The sequence below is a fragment of the Salmo salar genome, chromosome 20 (genome assembly GCF_965601325.2).
Source record: "Salmo salar chromosome 20, fSalSal1, whole genome shotgun sequence".
NCBI classification, from domain to species: domain Eukaryota; kingdom Metazoa; phylum Chordata; class Actinopteri; order Salmoniformes; family Salmonidae; genus Salmo; species Salmo salar.
Window position 1 is genome coordinate 6,529,132 of NC_138310.1, and position 24,861 is coordinate 6,553,992.

General features: G+C 42.0%; 1 protein-coding gene across 4 annotated transcripts in view; it reads right to left on the reverse strand.

Moving 5' to 3' along the window:
* Positions 1 to 7,654: 7,654 nt before the first annotated feature.
* LOC100196459 (adaptor-related protein complex 3, sigma 1 subunit) overlaps positions 7,655 to 24,861 on the reverse strand; it is a 31,481-nt gene continuing 14,274 nt past the window's right edge. The window contains exons 2-8 of one of the 4 annotated variants that reach the window (XM_014160060.3): positions 19,188 to 19,279; positions 17,912 to 18,023; positions 17,695 to 17,766; positions 16,948 to 17,055; positions 15,485 to 15,526; positions 8,615 to 8,628; positions 7,655 to 8,235 (exon numbers count right to left, since the gene is read on the reverse strand). In XM_014160060.3, coding sequence (XP_014015535.1) covers positions 15,491 to 15,526; positions 16,948 to 17,055; positions 17,695 to 17,766; positions 17,912 to 18,023; positions 19,188 to 19,279 — 420 coding nt within the window. In that variant the 3' untranslated portion in view covers positions 7,655 to 8,235; positions 8,615 to 8,628; positions 15,485 to 15,490. 4 annotated transcript variants of the gene reach the window in all.

Below are 24,861 nucleotides of genomic sequence, written 5' to 3' on the forward strand. Positions count from 1 at the left end.
CTCCATGTTTTAGCACTTTACGGAAGATAAGAGGCGATCACCAGTGCTAATTAGCTATCTAGTGTGCTCAAACACCTGTGTGTAAGCGTAACTGGGTTTCGAAAAACATATCGCCAGCAATGGTTATTGACGTTTCTGAACATTAAAACAGAGAGTTGGGATTGTAGTTTACATGGTCCCACCGGTAATTGGTGCTTATAACTGAGAACCCTTGTGATAAGACAGAATGCCTTGTTAATGCCTTGGGTTCTCGAGAGCAACAAGCCTGCTAGAGTTAGCAGCAGGCAGGCGAGGAACTCAGTCGGGGTCTCAACTTAATGTTGCGAGTTAAAACAGTACGATACACAAGGTGCAATTTCAGCATCTGGTTGTGCATCAGCAGATTTTCTCTTATTTCAGTCACTGATAGTCGCTCAATTTGCCCATGTCAGCAAAACATTTTTTAGATTGGTATATTAGTCTAGAAGCCAGCTATCTAAACTTGTAGTAATCATGGTCGAATTACCAGCCAGGGGGCCCCCACACATTTTGTTAGTCAGTCCCATTCAGATATCATATTAAAAACGGCAAACATTTCTCTCCACCCTCCAGCAAAATGTGTAGAATTGCAGGAAATTAGCTGTAAAACAGAAAATGTTCCTCTTCACCTCCTTGGCAAAATGTGTAGAATTGTAGCAAACTTGGGGGTGGATGTGGGTACGCAGACTCCAGCGCAACTGCGGCCCCTCATGAGTTCAGATTTTTTGTGGCCCCACCCGCATCAAAGTTGCCTATCCCTGTGGTATGGGTTTGTGACCAACCAGAAACAAGTTACGGCAATTCTACACCATATGTGGAGACAGCTAGCTTCAGGTGAAGTTTCTGCAGAATTCGTGAAAGAAGTCTGGATAATCTATTTTGGTCAATTGTGTTGATGGGAGTGACCGCTTCATTTATGCTGTGGATTTAATAAACATGTCAGCTTGTGCACACTAAACTAGCTAACATAGATGAATGAAACTGCTCTCTGAACAGATGGACATGACTATATTTCTCTTGTAAATATTGCTATATACCCTCGTGCAATTTTGTAAAGATTCACTAGCAAGATTACATTTTTGCACTTCTCTTTAGCTACAATATGTATCTCTTAGACAGCTGGGCTAACAGGGCTAGCTAGACGTTTCTGATCAAACATCAATCAGTCATGTTACCATGTAGAAAAAGCGTGAACTAGCTGCCTACCTTTGTTTCTTTGATGATGGCAGCCATCACTGTCTTCTGTTTGTTTAACAAATGAATGATTCGTTTCAAAGCTGAAATCTGTCACTGCAACACACAGCCCTCTTCCTCTTTTCTCTTCTTGTTGTGATACGGTCGGTGCTATCCGGACTCCTTGGGACATCCCTACCCCATTGAAGTTCAAATTAAAAATGGTTAAAGAGGCATGGAAACACTTTAGGAAGTACATTTACATTTAACATTTAAGTCATTTAGCAGACGCTCTTATCCAGAGCGACTTACAAATTGGTGCATTCACCTTATAATATCCAGTGGAACAACCACTTTACAATAGTGCATCTAAATCTTTAAGGGGGGGGGGTTAGAAGGATTACTTTATCCTATCCCAGGTATTCCTTAAAGAGGTGGGGTTTCAGGTGTCTCCGGAAGGTGGTGATTGACTCCGCTGTCCTGGCGTCGTGAGGGAGCTTGTTCCACCATTGGGGTGCCAGAGCAGCGAACAGTTTTGACTGGGCTGAGCGGGAACTGTGCTTCCTCAGAGGTAGGGAGGCGAGCAGGCCAGAGGTGGATGAACGGAGTGCCCTTGTTTGGGTGTAGGGCCTGATCAGAGCCTGAAGGTACGGAGGTGCCGTTCCCCTCACAGCTCCGTAGGCAAGCACAATGGTCTTGTAGCGGATGCGAGCTTCGACTGGAAGCCAGTGGAGAGAGCGGAGGAGCGGGGTGACGTGAGAGAACTTGGGAAGGTTGAACACCAGACGGGCTGCGGCGTTCTGGATGAGTTGTAGGGGTTTAATGGCACAGGCAGGGAGCCCAGCCAACAGCGAGTTGCAATAATCCAGACGGGAGATGACAAGTGCCTGGATTAGGACCTGCGCCGCTTCCTGTGTGAGGCAGGGTCGTACTCTGCGAATGTTGTAGAGCATGAACCTACAGGATCGGGTCACCGCCTTGATGTTGGTGGAGAACGACAGGGTGTTGTCGAGGGTCACGCCAAGGCTCTTAGCACTCTGGGAGGAGGACACAAGGGAGTTGTCAACCGTGATGGCGAGATCATGGAACGGGCAGTCCTTCCCCGGGAGGAAGAGCAGCTCCGTCTTGCCGAGGTTCAGCTTGAGGTGGTGATCCGTCATCCACACTGATATGTCTGCCAGACATGCAGAGATGCGATTCGCCACCTGGTTCGCCAAGTAAAGCGAAGGAAAGAGATGTATTCCATCCACTAATATTGAACATGTGCATTTAACGTAGAAACATCTCAGTTTTCCATTCCCCTTTAAGGTAATGTTTAAGGTTAGGTTTAAATAAGGGCTATGGTTAGGGTAGGAGTTCGGATTAGGATTTACAGTAGGGACGTCCCAAGGATCTCGGATAGCACTGACCATCAGGGTTGACAGGTCAAGCTAACATTTCTATCACAATGACCACTTAAAACCCGCCCAAAAGGCCTGAAAACTAGCCCACATTTGTTTTCACAGCAAGAGGAGTTGCCATATTTATATAATAAACCTTTTTTCCATAACATTATTGAGCCAATTTAGAAGGAATATCAAATCTATATGTCACATGCGCGGAATACAACAGCTGTAGACCTTACCGTGAAATGCTTACTTACAAGCCCTTAACCAACATTGCAGTTAATTAAGAAAATAGAGTTAAGAAAATATTTACTAAATAAAGTAAAAAAACAAAAATTATAAAAAGTACCGAGTCAATGTGCGGGGGTACAGGTTAGTTGAGGTCATTTGTACATGTAGGTAGGGGTAAATTGATTATGCATAGATAATAAACACCTACTAGCAGCAGCGGGGGGGGGGGGGGGGGGGGTCAATGCAAATAGCCAGGTGTCCATTTCATTATTTGTTCAGCAGTCTTATGGCTTGGGGGTAGAAGCTGTTAAGGAGCCATTTGGACCTAGACTTGGCGCTCCGGTACAGTTTGCCGTGCAGTAGCAGAGAGAATAATTATTGCGAGCTATGACATGACGTAATAAAGAAATTTGAATGTCGCAAGATTAAATATAATTCGCCATCATCAAACTCAACAGATCATTGTCCATCAGTGGATGTCGATTTAACTCGTTTGACTGCTATGGTTAAGCAATAAACTACAAGGGGGCCTTGACGCAATGCGGAGTGACTGGATACATATACCAAAAACCCCTAGGGTGCCTTATTGCCATCATAAACTGTTTTTTTGGCATACCAATGGTATATGGTCTGATATACCACAGCTTTCAGCCAATCAACATTCAGGGCTCAAACCAGGTTTATAATTGAAAATAAATCCCTTTTGCACATGTGCATAACTATACATAAGTATTGGGAAGGAATACTCTTTGGGAAGGAATACTGTCACTTCCAGGTAGATGTTTGTCCCCCTGTGTGCTGACAGTGTCAGGTTCTTGTCCAGTTCTGGCATTTAGGACGCCACAGACTAGTACTATCCATGTCCCTGGGCCTGGAAATGGTTGATCTCCCCTCTAGGATGGAGAAGCGGTCTTCATTAAAGTATGGGGATTCTATTGGGGGGATATAGGTCGAACACAAGGACATTTTTCGTTGTTGAGATAATTTCCTTATTAATTTCTAGCCAGATGTAAAATGTTCCTGTTTTGACTAATTTAATAGAGTGGGTTAGGTCTGCTCTATACCAAATTAGCATAGCCCTGAGTCTCTTCCCTGTTTCACACCTGGTAGTTTGGTGGATGGGACTACCAGATCTCTGTAACCTAGAGGGCAACCAGTGGGTCAGTCTCCTCTATACCATGTTTCTTGTAGGATGACAATGTCTGTATTTCCAAACTCTTTGATGAAGTCTGGGTTCCTGTTCTTTAGGCCAAAGGCAGATGATCTCAGACCTTGTATATTCCAGGATGAGATAGTAAAAGCTTTGTGTTCCATAGTGTCTAGTGTTGTTTTCCTGTGGTTTAGGCCCGGACCATTACAGTAGGTGTAAGCAGAGCATGTTGAGCATCTGATACATACCTCTTAGGTCACAGTATGAGGCTTGGGCCTGTTACTCTGCTCACGGCCTGGGCACATGTGCGGCTATCATGTTGAGGTCTTTGCTGCAGGGGCGGGGGGCAGATGTGGCATAGGTCTGATCTGGGGGGCCTATAATGTGTGGCCAGGGTTTGTTTGGGGTGGTCTCAGCTGGTTGGGGTGTGGCTGGTGAAGCTGTGGTCTGGGTGTAGGTCCTCTTGGCGTGGGTTCTCTCGGTGCAGGTCCTTCGGGAGGGGGTCTTGAAGGACTGAGAGGGTGTCTCACTGGTCTGGGCAGGGTGTCCGTTGCTCCTGTGTGAGGTGCTGGGGCTGCGGTTGAGGTTTGACATCCTTCAGGGTCCTGGCAAAAGTTGGGATTGCTGCCTTGTAGAGGTGGACCTGGTCGTAAAAGCTGTTCCTAGTCAATGGTGGAGTGGTGAGCCAAGTAGACATCAGGTTTTGAGGCACAGTGTTTTCGTGGTAGCAGGGTGGAGATAACCATTTGCGCGTTGGAGAAAGTGGAAGAAGCTTTTTCAATCACTCCCTTGAGTGCTGTGGCCTCCCTTTTCTTGCTGGGCCCTCAGGTCGTTTGTGCGTGTGTGAATTATCATGTGGCTGGGGGACCCTAGTCTGTCCTCTGACAACCGCTCCAGGGCATGCCTAGTGTTTGAGCACCAGAGTTTAGCCACTTTTTATTTGGGAAAGTTCTCTCGTTTGAATATTTTTGCCATTTGAGTCAATGAGGAGCATAATTTCTGGCTTTTGTGTGTCCACAGTGGGTGTGTGGGGGTTGTCAGGAGGGCTATCAGGGGGACTGTTAGGAGGGTGGTGGGGTCTGTTGGGATGGTGGGTCCTGTGTTGTCTGTCCCATTGTGGTTTTGAGGTAGTGGTCCAGGTCTGAGTTGGGCTGTTCTGCTGGCTTCTCTGTGGGAGTGTCCTGCTCTCTGTCACACCTCAGCTTTCTCACCTTCTCCTTCTTAGGGATAGGCGTCCCGTCAACGGGACAGGTGTCAATCACGCAGCGCCTTGTGTCACGATCGCAGATTTTAAAGAAACAACAAATGTCGGTACATACAAGTGTCTTATATTGGCTGAAAGCTTAAATTCTTGTTAATATAACTGCCCAGTCCAATTTACAGTAGCTATTACTGTGGAAAAAAATGCCATGCTAATGTTTGAGGAGAGCTCCAAACAACAAAACACTTTTTTCCCCACGATAGGTTTGATAAATTCACCTCTGAAGGTGAAATGTGTACTTACATTCTGAAATCTTGCTCTGATTTATCATCCAAAAGGTCCCAGAGATTACATTTACATTTAAGTTATCCGTCTGAAACTTCGCACATACACTGCTGCCATCTTGTGGACACCATTGGAATTACAACCAGACTGATGGCTAGATTTGGGACCTTTCTGTTGCATTTCAAAGATGGTGGTAGAAAGAAAAGAAAACTGTTGTTTTTATCTTTGTTTTTCTTCCACCAGATCTATTGTGTTATATTCTCCCACATTTCCACAAACTTCAAAGTGTTTCCTTTCAAATGGTACCAAGAATATGCGTATCCTTGCTTCAGTGCCTGAGCTACAGGGAGTTAGATTTGGGTATGTCATTTTAGGCAAAAATTTTAAAAAAGGGGGCTATCCCTATTAATGCTGTTAGCTGTGCCACTCCCTCCTCCTCCACTGCATTTACCTGTGCCATGTGTTACTCTCCCTCCTCCTTCACTGCATTTACCTGTGCCATGTGTTCCTCTCTCACCTCATTCCGGAATGCAGCCAGCTGTCTCAGACAGGTGTCCATCTCTACCTTCAGCCCTCCGGGTCTTGTTGTGGGGGCTGTTGTGCTGGTCTGTTTTGTGGGGTCTGTTCTGTCTGGATTGTGTGGTCTAGCTCTCTGAGCTCCACCATGTCGCTCCAGCTCTGTGAATTGTTCAATGATGGAGAAGTGCAGTCCAGCTGACGACTATCCTCGTCTGCAGGACAGTTTGAGGAGGTGATCAGACTCACTCAGGATGGGGGAGTCATCACAGAGAGAGCTTTTCCTGCTGTGCTCGCTCTCTGATCCCGTATAAGTCCAGCTGGAACTGCTTGAGGATGCCCTGCACCATTAATGTCCCAGACTTGTTTCAATTTCCTCAATGTCTAGTATTTTGAGTTTCCACCCTGGGCCAATACCCTCTCTCTTGACATAGGGGTAGTGTGCTCCTCTAGCACTGTCCATGCCAGGGGATGGTTTGTGTGGAAAATTAAGTTTCTTACGTTCTCCTCTTTGTAGCAGTCAGCAAATAGTGTTTCTGGATTGTCCTTAAGTTTATTTTTGTAATTATTCCGTGCAGTATATTTAATATACTGTGATGACATCTGCACAGGGTTAAGCCATAGCGCAGGGGGGATTCAAAGACCTCTGCATTTGGTTAGGCTCAAGAGTTTTCATATCTCACTTCAGTGCTAATTTAAGTTGCAGCCAGGTCTGTTCCGTCCTAGCAGCTTGGTAGCCTTATTTACTAGGCTTTAAATAAACTAAATTACCTAGAGATTGTCTTTTACTTTTTCAGAAGTAGGTTCAGACTGAACATTACTCAGTTGTGTGTTGGATGGTATTTCCAGGTTTTGGTTTGTTAGAGTCTTTTTGATAGTCCTTGGTAGTCAGAATCTATTCAGGTCATTTTGTCCAAAATCAAGGTTTAGGTATGGAATTTTGATGTAGAGGGTATAGGTCCTGTATAAGTCCTTGTGGAAAAAAAATCCAAGTTTTTCTACATTATTCCAACAATAATTATATTTTTTTGCAAAGGAACTCATGACTTCTCTCTCTCAGCAACAGCCTGCCTCGCTTCCTGACAGACATCATGGCACAGTGAAATAGTGTTAGAAAGAGAAATGCCTTGGCAGCCACAGTGAAAAAAAGAAATTGCCCAAAATCCTGCAACCAACACATTTTCACACACGACTTCATTTTCAAAGTAGGCCCATTTATTAGGAAAACCAGACATGACAACCCTGCTGACCATTGTGAATTGCTGCATTCGCGACCAGCGTATTGCACATTTCATTGAATCACTTTATTATACAACAAATACGAAATCAACTGAATAGGACATTGTCATCTATGGTCCTATTACTTGTTTTCATAGAACCGGCTATGAAAGAAAGTACATTTTTACTAATTGTGTTGCGCAAGAGCAGAGAAAAGCAGTCACGTGCCATTATAAGCTGTGCTGTCACTGGGACAAGTGATGGCCAAACTGCACCTAATAAGTGTAAACCACAGTACATTGTGAATCAATTATTAATTGCATTGCAAAAAGTCTCAATCATAGGATATTTACTGTCCATAAGATGCAAGCTACTTGGATCAACAGCGGTCCAACTTGCTCTTCTTTCAGAAAACCTATCAGGCACTATTACACAATTGTATAGTATGAAACCAGGTTCACTGCAAACACATAGGCATAAAATGATTCAATACTTTATTGAGTTGCAAAAAGGAGAAAAACTTACATGCACTGATTAAAATCAAGAGAAAATAATTTGATAAGACAAGATCATTTAAAATGTTGTATACAGACAAGACAAAGAAATACAATTCCATCATATTGTATATAAGAATATTCTGTTCAGTTTGCTTTACAAACTACTAAGGTATGAATTTCCAATACTGTAGCAGCCAATACATAATGGAACACCTCCAGTGAGGGTAGAGGAATGTAATAAATAAATACTTAATTTTCTCAAACAAGCCACATCAATGACAGCCATTTAAAACAAGGAAACAAAAGAATGATTTAACACCAAAGGAATTCACACAGTACCTTCCTTCATGATCTTTGTTGATATTTGTTTTGATTTTGGTAAACAAATTGCATCGTAAACATTGGTCAACTTCTGCACAGTGGGTCATGCCGCTATTTGAAGGAGGGTAAGTTTGGCACTTTTATACTGATGTCTCCAATGTTGATGTTTCTGGGCATTTCGGGAAGGTTCATGTTCTTTACGGCAGATACAGCACGAGCAGGTGCACCTGCAATACCAGCCTACACACAAAACACAGTTAAGAGTCACCAGAAACGCTTACAAACATATTGCACATTACAACTTTCCCACCACCAGACCTAATCACAATGGACAGGGACACACAACTCCACAGTACTAAATATAAAAGCACTATACGGAGACAGTCACCAACAGACAAAATGCAAAGCATCAACTATTAACAGACGTGTGCAAATGTACATTCAAATGCCTAGCTTCATATGCACATGCATTATTTAATTCATTTATGATTTACATCACAACCAGAGCCAATTATGAATCAACTTTGAGAACATAGTGCTACATTCATAAATCTTGAAATATTCAATAATATTGACTTTTAAAAAGACGGAGGCAGCATTGCTTGAAAAGTGAACCCACCAAATTCTGGAGGACTGATGAGGATAAAATGCAAGGAGAGAATTGGGTAAAGAAAAAAATTGAATTTGATATGAGAAGGAAATGAAGCTATAGATATGTATAGAATCTTTATTGAATTCCGAAAAACAAATTTGAACATGACTGAAGTGAAATATCTTATTTATGCGTCTTAGGAAAGAGGAACAAACTAGAGCAATATCAGATGGCCTAAAGGAAATTATCACATTGCACTAAGATGTATTTTGCTACATATTTATATATACTGTATTTATGTGAAAAGTTCTCAGATTAAAATTGTTCTCTGTGAAATATAACACAATTATGACAATTCAGTATAGTTTCGTAGTCCTTTTTCTGGCCATTCCTAAAGTACAATAAACAGACTGTTTCACTGAAAGTGGATTTAAAAATTTGAGAACTTTTTCAAGGATATACAGTGCATTCGGAAAGTATTCAGACGCCTTCCCCTTTTCCACATTACAGCCTTATTCTAAAATGGATTAAATATTTGTTTTCCAATCTACACACAATACCCCATAATGACAAAGCAAAAACAGGTTAAGATATATATATATTTTTTTTTTTACAGAAATACCTTTACATAAGTATTCACACCCTTTGCTATGAGACTAGAAATTGAGCTCAGGTGCATCCTGTTTCCATTGATCATCCTTGAGATGTTTCTACAACTTGGGTGTCCACCTGTGGTAAATTCAATTGATTGGACATGATTTGAAAAGGTACACACAACCAGTCTATATTAGGGCTGTGGTGGTCACAACATTTTGTCAGCAGGTGATTGTCAAGCAAATAACTGCTGGTCTCACAGTAATTGACCTTTAACACAAACACACCATCTCCTGGCTTCCACACAGCCTACAAGCCACTGATGCAGACCTTAGGAACATCTACAGTTTAGTCAATCAATGTAATATAGCATACACCTTAACAATAAATCCATGTCTAAAGAAACATGATATGAAGAAAATGTAGTCTATTTCAGAAGAAAAGAATTCCAAACTCTGAGTTGTCCTTATGTTAGGTCCTGATCTGGCTATGCCATATGGCTGTGGGCTACACTAGTTCATTTAGCAGACAAGGTTTGCTTAGAATTCCGTGGCATTATTTTATATTATGAAGAATACAATTGAACAAAGCTGAATAAAATAGAAAGGATATTTTCTCCAAACGATGAGGGAGTGCACATATGCGGCTATTCTGTGTTGAGCGGTTAACAAAGAAATAGGTACCCCTTTATGCTTCATTTAAAGTTAGGTAACTAGTTCTACAAACGTTAGGGTATATGTTTTGATTTTTAATACATTGTAAGGCTGCTTGAAAGGCATGACCTCTGCTTTGTTTTTGGCGCAGGCTGTACACACTTCAGTCTCTCATTCACAATTTGACAAGCATTTGATAATGCCTCAAATTTCCCGGCAGCATCCCGTGTGTGGCCGAAACGCCCCCTAAAAAATATACATGCCTTTTGCAGGCTAGTGGCCATTGTGCCCTTGGGCTATATATAATAATTATAATTTCCTTCTCCCCGAGTGCTCCAAATCTGGGGAAGGGTACCAAAACATTTCTGCAGCATTGAAGGTCCCCAAGAACAAAGTGGCCTACATCATTCTTAAATGCAAGAAGTCTGTAACCACCAAGACTCTTACTAAAGCTGGCCACACAGCCAAACTGAGCAATCGGGGTAGAAGGGCCCTGATCAGGGAGGTGACCAAGAACCAGATGGTCGCTTCAGAGTTCCTCTGTGGAGATTGGAGAACTTTCCAGAAGGACAACCATCTCTGCAGCACTCCACAAATCAGGGCTTTATGGTAGAGTGGCCAGACGGAACCCACTCCTCAGTAAAGGCACATGACAGCCCACTTGGCGTTTGCAAAAAGGCAACTAAAGGACTCTCAGACCATGAGAAACAAGATCCTCTGGTCTGATGAAACCAAGATTGAACTTCTTGGCCTGAATGACAAACGTCACGTGTGGAGGAAACCTGGCAACATCCCTATGGTGAAGCATTGGGGTGGCAGCATCAAGCTGTGGGGATGTCTTTCAGCGGCGGGGACTGGGAGACTAGTCAGGATCGAGGGAAAGATGGACAGAGCAAAGTACAGAGAGATTGTTGATGAAAACCTGCTCCAGAGCACTCAGGACCTCAGACTGGGGCGAAGGGACAAGTCTCTGAATGTCCTTGAGCCCGGACTTGAACCCGATCAAACATCTATGGAGAGACCTGAAAATAGCTGTGCAACGACGCTCCCCATCCAACTTGACAGAGCTTGAGTAGATCTGCAGAGAAGAATGGGAGAAACCCCCTAAATACAGGTGTGCCAAGACAAGGCTGTAATCACTGCCAAAAGTGCTTCAACAAACTAGAGTCTGAATACTTAATGTTGGGGCTAGGGGGCAGTATTGAGAATTGAAAAAAATATGTGCCCATTTTTAACTGCCTCCTACACCAACTCAGAAGCTAGGATATACATATTATTAACATATTTGGATAGAAAACACTCTGAATTTTCTAAAACTGTTTGAATGGTGTCTGTAAGTATAACATAACTCATATGGCAGTCAAAACCCTGAGACAAATTCTGACAGGAAGTGGATACCTGATGTGTTGAATTACTTTTAAGCCTATGCCATTGAAACACACAGGGACTTAATCATTGAGCACTTCCTACGCCATCCACTAGATGTCACCAGTCTTTACAAAGTGGTTTGAGTCTTCTACTGTGAAAACTGACCGAACAAGAGACTTGGAACGTTGGTCATAAGCGGATGGCCAATACTACTCTGGCGCACGAGTGCATGTTTGGGTACTCTCGTTCCAATACGTTTTAAAAGAGAATGCAATCGTCCGCCTTGAATATTATTGAAGTTCTGATTGAAAAAGGCCCTAATGATTTATGCTACACAACGTTTGACATGTTTGAACGAACATAAATATTTTTTTTTCCCTCTTTGATGAAGACAAGTCCGGCGGGCGTCGTTCATGTTTTTGAATAGCCTACAGGACGCGCTAACAACACAGAGCTTTTTGGACATAAATTATTAGCTTTTTCGAACAAAACTACATTTGTTATGGACCTGGGATCCCTGGAAGTGCCTTCTGATGGAGATAATCAAAGGGATTATTTACATTGTATTTTTGATCTCTCCAACATGGCGCCTAGTCTGTATCGCAAAGCCTATTTTTCTGGGCGCAGTACTCAGATTATTGCAAAGTGTGATTTCCCAGTAAAGTTATTTTTAAATCTGGCAATGCGGTCGCGTTCACAAGATGTTAATCTATAATTCTTTGAATGACAATATAATATTTTACCAATGTTTTCGAATTGTAATTATTTAATTTGTTGTGCTGATTGACTGGCGGTATTGGAGGGAAAATATTTCCTCAACATCAACGCCATAGTAAAACGCTGTTCTTGGATATAAATATGAACTTGATAGAACAAAAAATGCATGTATTGTCTAACATAATGTCCTAGGAGTGTCATCTGATAAAGATTGTCAAAGGTTAGTGCATAATTTTAGCTGGTTTTCTGCTTTTGGTGATGCCTGTCTTTGCATTGACAAAACATTACACACAGCTATTTTCAATGTACAGTCCTAACATAATCTAACTTTATGCTTTCGCCGTAAAGCCTTTTTGAAATCGGACAACGTGGTTAGATTAAGGAGATGTTTATCTTTCAAAGGGTGTAAGATAGTTGTATGTTTGAGAAATTTGAATTATGACATTTAATTGTTTTCAAATTTGGTGCCCTTGATATTTCACCTGCTGTTGATAGGGTGTACCAGGGGTGGGACGCTTGCGTCCCACTAGCCCATAGAGGTTAACTGAAATATTAACTTCTCTAGGGCCAGTGGGACGATTTCGTCCCACCTACGTAACAGCCAGTGGAATCCCGTGGCGCGTTATTCAAATACCTTAGAAATGCTATTACTTCAATTTCTAAAACATATGACTATTTTACACCATTTTAAAGACAAGACTCTCGTTAATCTAACCACACTGTCCGATTTCAAAAAGGCTTTACAACGAAAGCAAAACATTAGATTATGTCAGCAGAGTACCCAGCCAGAAATAATCAGACACCCATTTTTCAAGCTAGCATATAATGTCACATAAACCCAAATCACAGCTAAATGCAGCACTAACCTTTGATGATCTTCATCAGATGACAATCTTAGGACATTGTTATACAATACATGCATGTTTTGTTCAATCAAGTTCATATTTATATCAAAAACCAGCTTTTTACATTAGCATGTGACGTTCAGAACTAGCATACCCCCCGCAAACTTCCGGTGAATTTACTAAATTATTCACAAAAAAACAATTATTTTAAGAATTATAGATACAGAACTCCTCTATGCACTCGCTATGTCCGATTTTAAAATAGCTTTTTTTGGTGAAAGCACATTTTGCAATATTCTAAGTAGATAGCCCAGCATCACAGGGCTAGCTATTTAGACACCCAACAAGTTTAGCCCTCACCAAAGTCAGATTTACTATAAGAAAAATGTTATTACCTTTGCTGTTCTTCGTCAGAATGCACTCCCAGGACTTCTACTTCAATAACAAATGTTGGTTTGGTTCAAAATAATCCATAGTTATATCCAAATAGCGGCGTTTTGTTCGTGCGTTCAAGACACTATCCGAAAGGGTAAATAAGGGTTACGTGCCCGACGCGTTTCGTGACAAAAAAAAAATCTAAATATTCCATTACCGTACTTCGAAGCATGTCAACCGCTGTTTAAAATCAATTTTCATGCCATTTTTCTCGTAAAAAAGCGATAATATTCCGACCGGGAATCTGTGTTTTAGTTCAAAGAGAGAGAAAGTAAAAACATGAGGTCGCCCCGTGCACGCGCCTCAGTCTGATGGTCCTCTGATAGACCACTTACCAAAGGCGCTAAAGTTTTTCAGCCAGCAGCTGGAATTACATCATTCAGCTTTTTCCCGGGTTCTGAGAGCCTATGGGAGCCGTAGGAAGTGTCACGTTACAGCAAAGATCCTACATTTTCAATAAACAGAGCCAAGAAGCCCAAGGAATGGTCAGAGAGGGTACTTCCTGTACAGAATCTTCTCAGGTTTTTGCCTGCCATATGAGTTCTGTTATACTCACAGACACCATTCAAACAGTTTTAGAAACGTTAGGGTGTTTTCTATCCAAAGCCAATAATTATATGCATATTCTAGTTTCTGGGCAGTAGTAATAACCAGATTAAATCGGGTACGTTTTTTATCCGGCCGTGTAAATACTGCCCCTAGCCCTAACAGGTTAAATGTACTTTAAAAAAAAAAAATGTAATACATTTGCTAAATTTTCTAAAACACCTGTATTTGCCCCATCATTGTGTGGTATTGTGTGTAGATTGAGGATATAAAAAAATGATGTTTTAGAAAAAGGCTATAATGTAGCAAAAAGGAGTTTGAATACTTCCCGAATGCATTGCACTGTAATATATTAGAATTGTAACAACTCAGTGGAAACACGCTGAGGTAAGGACTTACTAGTTGTATCGGGGGTGACAAGGTTAACAGGACTTACTTGTTGGTAATGGGGGGTGACAAGGTTCAGTGCATGTCATATTTTACAATGTTCAATCTAATGTTTGATTAAAATGTACAGGAAAGTGTATAGCGACATACTATTTCCATTGTATTACCTAATGACATCATCCATTTGGGGAATTGCTGTAATACTGCATCACAGGACCATCTCAATTTAACCAGCATGGCTACCACAGCATTCTGCAGTGATACACCATCCCATCTGGTTTGTGCTTAGTGGGACTATCATGTTTTTCAACAGGACAATGACCCAACACACCTCCAGGCTATGTAAAGGCTATTTTTCCATGAAGGAAAGTGATGGAGTGCTGCATCAGATGACCTGGCCTCCACAATCCCCCGACCTCAACCAAACTTGATGGGTTTGGGATGAGTCGGACCACAGAGTGAAGGAAAAACAGCCAACAAGTGCTCTGCATATGTTGAACTCCTTCAAGACTGTTGGAAAAGCATTCCAGGTGAAGCTGGTTGAGAGAATGCCAAGAGTGTGCAAAGCTGTCACCAAGGCAAAGGGTGGCTACTTTGAAGAACCTCAAATATATTTGGATTTATTTAACACTTTTTTGGTTACTACATGATTCCATATGTGTCATTTCATAGTTTTTGTCTTCACTATTATTCTGCAATGTAGAAAATAGTACAAATAAAGAAAAACCCTTGAATGAGTAGGTGTTCTAAAACCTTTGACCGGTAGTGTATCTTTCCACACTATGAAGTTAGAATAATTCTGTGAAATGGTGAAAATTATGATAATGCCCTTTTAGTGTAATTGCGGTTTGGCCTGGATGGTGAAATCACCAGGTGGTAAATTAGTTGATAGACCAATAAGAAAAAGCGCCAAACCTCTGCCAATAACGGTTATTTTTCAGGTTTTCCACTCCCCACAAAATTCTTGAGAAATTGCTCTTTACTATGAACCCATTTATTTTTTGACCATTTTAATATATACAAAAATATTATTTTTCTTAAATCACAGTGAGGTACTTATGTTACCCAGAAATGGTTTAATATTGGAGATAAAAACAGCTGCATTGGGCATTTAATTAAAAACATCGCAATGAAATACATGGAAGTTTCAAATGATAATTGAAACATGTTAACCAATTTCCGAAATAGCCAAGTCATTTGTGGTTTCAATGCTCCTTTTAAGTACCATTGATACATTTTAGGGTATGCTGTTAGTGATGACATTTTGTTATTAAGTGGTCAGTCTATGGAGAACTACGGATAGTGTAAATAAATTTGGGAAGTTACAGTACTTGTTGGAAATTTAGCAGTACCTGTGTCTACCTGTCCTGTCTGGGAGACTGAAAGATAAATGTCTGTAAAGAGAGAAGAATGGAAAGAACTAGAAAGGGTCAGGGGAAAAGAGGAATGAGGAATGTTGTTAAAGCAGATCAAAGAAATTACAGTTTATATAAATAGAAAGTGATAAGACCTATCGTAGACCGCATTCATAGACTGCACTGAGAGAGGCCTCAACACCTCCAAAGGCATAGCAACACTTCTGATGTTTCATATTGATGAGCATGTGAAAGTGAACTAAATACAGCCGATCATTCTTCACCAATTTGTATTGACTTTAAAAAAAAGTTTTACACACTACTAGGAATTTATTTTGTTTACGTCATTATTTATGGCTCTGAATTAGCGTTGAAGTTTGAATGATCATGACTATACTAACACTGCGGTCTAGGGTAGGTCCAAGAAGGAAAAGACGGAGCACATCTGATGTTTGTTGAGCAGTCAAAGACTTGGCGTACAATACAATAATGATTCCATTTAAAATCAACCACACAATACGGACAAAAGTTGTTACCAAAGCATGGTTTCCATTGTTAGATACAGCCCCATTGCTACAGTGAGGTAATATCTGTAAATGTTAGCCAATGGTGCAGCACCAATTTGATATAAAGATAAGTTAACAGCAACTTACACATCCGTAGGACTTTTGAGTCACACCATGTAACCTTACATTGTGCAGTAAGCAAACAAAACCTAAAATAACTCCTCAAAAGAACTGATAAACATTTGGGGCATTCAAATATTTGGCTTCATATCCATTTATTTAACTGGAATATTTTGTGTGTGTCAATTAAAAAATACACAGGGTCTTGTATTTAGATGGATCAGAATACACCTAGTCAGTCATAATGGCATTGTTCTGCCATTGTTAAATGGCAATGATTCCATAAAATTCTCTGGCTGTAACAATCGGGTTTTCATGAATGATGACATTTAGAAATTGTATTCAAAGAGATCTGAGAACAAAAATGTCTAGGCCTTAATATCTAGACTTGAACATCGAATGTTGTTAATTCAACATCGCTCTCTGACCACAACTAACCATTCAACAGCCATAGAAACACTACCAACATCTCCCCATTTAAGCAAATACGTCAACACGAGATGTCCAGTCTGTAGAGTGGGATGAGCAATGCATCTCATGAGTGTGTGATTGTTGAGGATCAAGATTCCGCAGATGCATTGGACAGTGTGTAAATTTAGATTCCAGAGAAGAGACAATCGGTATCTGTAATGATGATTATAACTTAGGGGTAGGAAGGAAGATAAATGTAATTCTGTGTGGTTCAGCAGTGCAGTAGCGGAGGGCCAGAGAGCACAAACACTCAGAGTCAGGAGCATCACAAGGGCACTGGAGGGGCATGCAGGTTCCAGCATACACACATGCCTACACATACCTGGAGTATGAGAAATCAGAACGAATTACTACTACTCTTACCTCCGATTTCTCCATTTTGTTTTGGGCGTCCACCTGTGTGATGATCTCATTCATGTTGGTCTCCAGCACCATTCCTCCCATCACCATCTCTGCCAGTATATTGTGTACCTACAGGTTCAGTCCAAAATGTTCTATTTATAGGCTCTTCTCAGACTGAGAAAACATCCTACTGCTTTCACCCAAAAGAGATGTTTTAGGGGAGATTATTTTCTGTGCCTTTCATATACTTGGAACCTGCTGTAGAAAAAAGGTTCACACAAACTCGGTCCTCTGTACACATTAATATCAATGGCATCTGTGTGTGAAATGTTGCAACCTGTGCAGAAAGTACTGTAATATCATGCTTCGCTGCCACAGACTTGGCTAGACATTCACAATAGATTTTCTTGTGACAAAAGCCAGCAGGGCCGAAGCATTGTCACAGGGATATCATTAAGATGACGCTGATAGACACAACCACCCTGTTTCTACAAGGATTTTGCTGCATACATGCATTTCGCTGCACCCGCTATAACATCTGCTAAACTGTGTACACGACCAACTTTGATTTGACGGGAGATGAATTCAGACAGCCTTATTAGTAAACAAATGACACTATAACACAGTGAGTTTCTATGGGAAGTCAGACATTCATTGTGAGCATTTAATGCCGCTGTTTGGGGCAAGGTTGACTTACATCCTTGGTATAGTAAATATAAAAATGAAGGATGAAATAATAGGATATAGTTGATAAAATAATTCCTCTACCTTGTCCACGTGGAAAATTAAGTCAAGTTCGCAAACATTCTCAAAGCATTTGTCCAGAGTTTCCACAAACACCTGTGGAGAGACGATCACACTCACTGAACAGTGTAATAATTTACCATCCACCGAAAACTATCTAAAATTGTGGTACCAAATGGTCGTAGTTGAACAATATATATATTTTTTAAATACAATTCCCCTAAGACTTTGGAAACATTACCTGGATAAGGTCAAGGATGCCAAGCTCACTCTCCGAGGAATCGACGCAGAATACGAAGTAGAGCGTAGCATAGTGTCTGTAGATGAGCTTGTTCTCTGACCCACCGATCAACCTAACGACACAAAAACAAAATGAAGGGACAATCAATACTCTGAACAGGGGTGTACTCATTAGTGCAAACCATAACAAAACCTTGAATGAAAAAGTGTTTCTAATTGGGCAAATTCAGGTAGGTCCTGTCCAGCCCGTATGCATGAGTTTGGAGTCTAGTAAATAAACCCCAGTTGGTGTGCGTTTGCCTGGGATCTGTGAAGACTGGCATGCATGTGGAAGTGAGCCAAGGTTGGTTAACAGAGATCAATGCAACAAGACATCTGTCCTGTGTGCTTACGCTACAAACTGACACATCAGCAGCACTGTCTCCTAGTACTTCACCTCTACATCGGAACAACAGTCCACACGACAAGGGGCACACACTCACGCGGCACCAATCAATGCATGGGATAGCCCAGTGTCATGTTAATTACTCAACACTCATTCCATGATGTGAAACACAGCCAAGCATGCTGGTATGATGAACAAGTAAAAGGGTCACGTGTCTAGCGCAAGTACAGAAGCCTTGAACAATCTTTGTAAGGCCTGGTAAAAACATGACCTGGATCTGCTTGAGCAACATCATACTTGCTGATGAGCCTAAACAGTAGCAACAATCATATACCAGGGATCTATTTACTAAGAACCAAAAAAAAAAAAAGCAAACAGGCCAAAACAGAGGGAGACTAAACTGAACTTGTCCAATAAGAAAGGCTCATTCTCGATGCAAAACATTTTGCTACGGTGTGCACCAATGATCACACCCCAATTGTATTATTCTGTTGTGTGAGAGGAGGTTCCATAATGCAATAGCCTGCTTCATGAATAATTAAATATTTAACTATTCATGATGATCCAATTTCTCTCCCCCCCAAGCTGGCCACCATCTGATACCACTCTCCCTCTGTCCCTTAGCTCTCCCATGCAGTGCAATGCGTCATGGGGATGTTGCATCATGAAAAGCTGATTGAACTCGTGGAGCGTTTTGTTGAGCAGCCCACATCATAAGATCAAATCGTTGGTTTGTATCAGTTGTACATGACATTGAAAAGGTGATGCATTTCATTGTTACATGAGCAGGAAATGTTAAGACAAAGCCTTCTATATCAATAGGGTCCAATATGTGGGGGTTATTGTTTTCAGTACTTGTGGACAGTTTATGACGTCTTAAAAGAAATCTTACATTCCACCTTCTAGGAAATTGCACACGTTCTCATCCCTTTTGGATACCAGATGAAATGTTTCTCTGATGATTTGTTGTTCTGTGTCTTCACTCTGTGGAACATAAAGGACAAACAGTCAGTGTGGATGAGAAAACAAAAATGTAAAGCTTTTGGTATAGGTCTGCAGAACATTTGTTTAAAACTATCCATTCTTTTGTTCTGATAATTTACTGATGGCTGAGACTACCATATTTCACACGAATAACCTGGAAAAGTAGCAGTACATCCAAATGGTCACATAACCATGCATTTTTTGTGAAATTGAAAGCAGTAACTTCCCTCAATGTACAACCCTCAATGAGCTTTACTGACTAAGCCCAAGAAAAAAAATGTATTAAAAAAAGTTAAGATACACTACATAACCAACACTACATAACCAACACTACATAACCAACAGTATGAGGACACCTGCTCATGAAACATCTCATTCCAAAAATCATGGGCAATAATATGGAGTTGGTCCCCCCCTTTGCTATTATAAACAGCCTCCACTCTTCTGGGAAGGCATTTCACTAGATGTTGGAACATTGCTGCAGGGACTTGCTTCCATTCAGCCACAAGAGCATTAGTGAGGTTGGGCACTAATGCTGGGCGATTAGGCTTTGCTCGCAGTCAGCATTCCAATTCATCTCAAAGGTGTTCGAAGAGGTGGAGGTCAGGGCTCAGAAGCCAGTCAAGTTCTTCCACACGATCTCGACAAACCATTTCTGTATGGACCTCGCTTTGTCTATGGGGGCATTGTCATGTTGAAACAGGAAAAAGGGCCTTCCCCAAACTGTTGCCACAAAGTTGGAAGCACAGAATTGTCTAGAATGTCATTGTATGCTACAGCGTTAAGACTTCCCTTCACTGGAACTAATGAGCCTAGCCCGAACAATGAAAAACAGCCCCAGACCATTATTCCTCCTCCACCAAACTTTACAGTTGGCACTATGCATTCGGGCACGTAGCGTTCTCCTGGCATCCGCCGAACCCAACTTCATCCGTTAGACATCCAGATAGTGAAGCATGATTCATCACTCCAGAGAACGCGTTTCCACTGGTCCAGAGTCCAAAGGCGGAGAGCTTTACACCACTCCAGCCGATGCTTGGCATTGAGCACGGTGATTTAGGCTTGTGTGCGGCTGCTCGGCCATGGAAACCCATTTCATGAAGCTCCCGACGAACAGTTATTGTGCTGACGTTGCTTCCAGATGCAGTATGGAACTCGGTAGTGAGTGCTGCACCCGAGGACAGATGATTTTTACGCACTTCACGCTTCAGCACTCGGCGGTCCCGTTCTGTGATCTTGTGTAACCTACCACTTCATGGCTGAGCCATTGTTGCTCTTAGACGTTTCCACTTCACAATAACAGCACTTACAGTTGACCGGGGCAGCTCTGAACTCTTTAGTAAGGCCATGCTACTTCCAATGTTTGTCTAAGGAGATTGCATGGCTGTGTGCTCGACTTTATACACCTTTCAGCAATGGGTGTTGCTGAAATAGCCGAATCCACTAATCTGAAGGGGTGTCCACATACACGTATATATTTTACTTTGACCTAGCTAGCTTGCTACTCAAAACACCCAGCTCAAGCAAAGAGAGACGCTATGGCTATCCAACCCTGGAATTCTTCCAAGTCAAGGTAATCTTTTGGTTTAATTAAATGTATTGCCACTGGGGCCCGCTGGTGTAACTGCTAAAGTGCTTGATTGTGGAGAGTTTACTAATGCGTTACTTCTATTAGCTATATCTACTACGACGTTAGATATGGTGACAACGATGTAGTTTGTGTGTAGCGGTTATGATATGAAGGTTTGGCAAAAAAAAATCTCCTGGTTACAGACAGCTGATGTGTTGTGCACTGAAGTCCACAAGCAAAGGGAAAAAGTGAGATGAGGAGAGCGCGTAGATGCGGGACAGAATTACAATGAGTATAGTGATCATGCTGTTAGTATGTGGCTGCTATGAAAGCGAACTGTGTTTGCGGGTGATAAGGGGTGTATTCATTCCACCGATTCTGTTGAAAACGTTTATTAAACTGAAGCAAACAGAACGAAAAACAGGAATATACATACCCAAATTTGTCTAATAGAAACTTTCGTTTGCAACTTTTGGAGTAATGATTACGCCCTAGATCAGCTAGATGCAGGCAAGAGTGTGCAGGGAGATATTAAATGTGTCACCATCTGTCACCTTGATTACAATATTATTTTTTTTAAATGTTAAACTCTCCACCTATGTTGTAAACGTTCATTCGTAGGCTAGGTTGTAGCAACCTCATGTTGAGTATAGGGAAATTTGAGTATCATATAGTAGCCTAAATCTATTAACATTACATTGAGCTGGGTGAATAGAACATGAATGACAGTCATCTAATATGCTGTAATAGAAATAAGTTCATGCTCAAATAAAAGTATCATCCTCCCTCATCTTAAATGGCACCGAAGGGCAAGTAGGTGGCGGGCGGGTTGAATAACGAGAAAACAACGCACTAAAAATCCAGAAATGAGCCTCTCAAGTAGCACAGCAGTCAAAGGCTTTGGCCGGGGGCATTCCTTGGCTCATTGCGCTCTAGCAACTTGTGGCAGGCTGGGCACCTGCAAGCTGACTTCGGTCGTTGGGTTAAGCAAGCAGTGTGTTAAGAAGCAGTGCGGCTTGGGGGGGGGGGGGTAAAAATTACACAAAAAAAATATATTCCATCGATGTAGAATTCATGTGCAATTCAAATCTAAAGTGCATACGGAAAGTATTCAGACCTCTAGCCTTTCTCCACATTTTGTTACAGCCTTATCTTCCCCACACACACACACACACACACACACAAAGCAAAACCTTTAATTTTGGCAAATGTATTACAAATATAAAAAACAGAAAATAAACTTTGTATGAACATAAGATTCAGACATAAACTGAACAAGTTTCACAGACATGTGACTAACAGAAATTGAATGTGTCCCTGAACAAAAAGTGTGTGGGGGGGGGGGGGGTGAAAATCAAAAGCAACAGTCAGTATCTGGTGCATTAAGTACTGCAGTGCATCTCCTCCTCATGGACTGCACCAGATTTGCCAGTTCTTGCTGTGAGATGTTACCCCACTCTTCCACCAAGGCACCTGCAAGTTCCCGGACATTTCTGTGGGGGGGGGAAATGGCCGTAGCCCTCACCCTTCGATCCAACAGGTCCCAGACGTGCTCAACGGGATTGAGATGCGCGCTCTTCGGTGGCCATGGCAGAAAACTGAAATTCCTGTCTTGCAGGAAATCACGCAAAGAACGAGCAGTATGGCTGGTGGCATTGTCATGCTGGATGTCTTCACTGTAACGCACAGCGTTGAGATTGCCTGCAATGACAACAAGCTCAGTCCAATGGTGCCGTGACACACCGCCCCAGACCATGATGGACCCTCCACCTCCAAATCGATCCCGCTCCAGAGTACAGGCCTCGGTGTAACGCGTATTCCTTCGACGATAAACGCGAATCCGACCATCACCCCTGGTGAGACAAATCCGTGACTCGTCAGTGAAGAGCACTTTTTGCCAGTCCTGTGTGGTCCAGCAATGGTGGGTGTGCCCATAGGCGACGTTGTTGCTGGTGATGTCTGGTGAGGACCTGCCTTACAACAGGCCTACAAGCCCGCAGTACAGCCTCTCTCAACCTATTGCGGACACTCTGAGCACTGATGGAGGGATTGTGCGTTCCTGGTGTAACTCAGGCAGTTGTTGTTGCCATCCTGTACCTGTCCCGCAGGTGTAATGTTCGGATGTACCGATCCTGTGCAGGTGTTGTTACACATGGTCCGTCACTGCAAGGACGATCAGCGTCTCACTGTACGGACATCGCAATTTATTGCCCTGGTCACATCTGCAGTCCTCATGCCACCTTGCAGCATGCCTAAGGCACGTTCATGCAGATGAGCAAAGACCCTGGGCATCTTTCTTTTGGTGTTTTTTCAGAGTCAGCAGAAAGGCCTCTTTAGTGTTTTAAGTTTTCATAACTGTGACCTTAATTGCCTACCGTCTGCAAGCTGTTAGTGTCTTAACCGTTCCACAGGTGCATGTTAATTGTTTATGGTTCATTGAACAAGCATGGGAAACAGTGTAAACCCTTTACAATGAAGATCTGTGAAGCTATTTGGATTTTTGCAAATTATCTTTGAAAGACAGGGTCCTGAAAAAGGGACGTTTCTTTTTTTGCTGAGTTTAAATAATTTACATAAGTAATCAGATCCTTTACTCAGTACTTTGTTGAAACACCTTTGGCAGCGATTACCACCTCAAGCCTTCTTGGGTATGACGCTACAAGTTTGGCACACTTGTATTTGGGGAGTTTCTCCTATTCTTCTCTGCAGATCTTCTCAAGCTCTGTCAGGTTGGGTGGGGAGCATTGCTGCACAGCTATTTTCAGGTCTCTCCAGAGATGTTCGATCGGGTATTTGTCCCGAAACCACTCCTGCATTGTCTAACATGGAACCCAAACCGCGTGCGCCATCGTGCGGTCTCGTGCATACATTTATTTTGTCCCCCTACACCAAACGTGATCACGACACGCAGGTTAAAATATTTAAAAAAACTCTGAACCAATGACATTAATTTAGGGACAAGTCAAAAAGCATTAAACATTTATGGCAATTTAGCTAGTTAGCTTGCACTTGCTAGCTAATTTGTCCTATTTAGCTAGCTTGCTTTTGCTAGCTAATTTGTCTTGGGATATAAACATTGAGTTGTTATTTTACCTGAAATGCACAAGGTCCTCTACTCCGACAATTAATCCACACATAACACGGCCAACCGAATTGTTTCTAGTCATCTCTCCTCCTTCCAGGCTTTTTCATATTTGAACTTATATGGTGAGCGCATCTACACTTTCATAGTTTTACCACGACAACCGGCAAAACAATTCGTCTTTCAATCACCCACGTGGGTATAACCAATGAGGAGATGGCACGTGGGTACCTGCTTCTATAAACCAATGAGGAGATGGGAGAGGCAGGACTAGTCTACCAGTCCCTGCCGCTGAAAAACATCCCCACAGCATGACGCTGCCACCACCATGCTTCACCGTAGGGATCGAGCCAGGTTTCCTTCAGACGTGATGCTTGGCATTCAGGCCAAAGAGTTCAATCTTGGTTTCATCAGACCAGAAAATCTTGTTTCTCATGGTCTGAGAGTCCTTTAGGTGCCTTTTGGCAAACTCCAAGCAGGTTGTCATGTGCGTTTTACTGAGGAGCTGGTTCTGTCTGGCCGCTCTACCATAAAAGGCCTGATTGGTGGAGTGCTGCAGAGATGGTTGTCCTTCTGGAAGGTTCTCCCATCTGCACAGAGGAACTCTGTAGCTCTGTCAGAGTGACCTCTGTCAGGGACCTTCAATGCTGCAGTATTTTTTTGCCTCGACACTGTCGTGTCTCGGAGCTCTACAGTCAATTCCTTCAACCTCATGGCTTGGTTTTTTCCTCTGACAGGCACTGTCAACTGTGGGACCTTATATAAACAGGTGTGCCTTGTTTAATCAAGTTGTAAAAACATCTCAAGGAGGATCAATGGGGTGTGAATTAGAGGTCGACCTATTAATCGGAATGGTCGATAGATTAGGGCCGATTTCAAGTTTTCATAACAAAAAAAAATAAAAAAATCCACCGATTTCTTTTTCTTTTT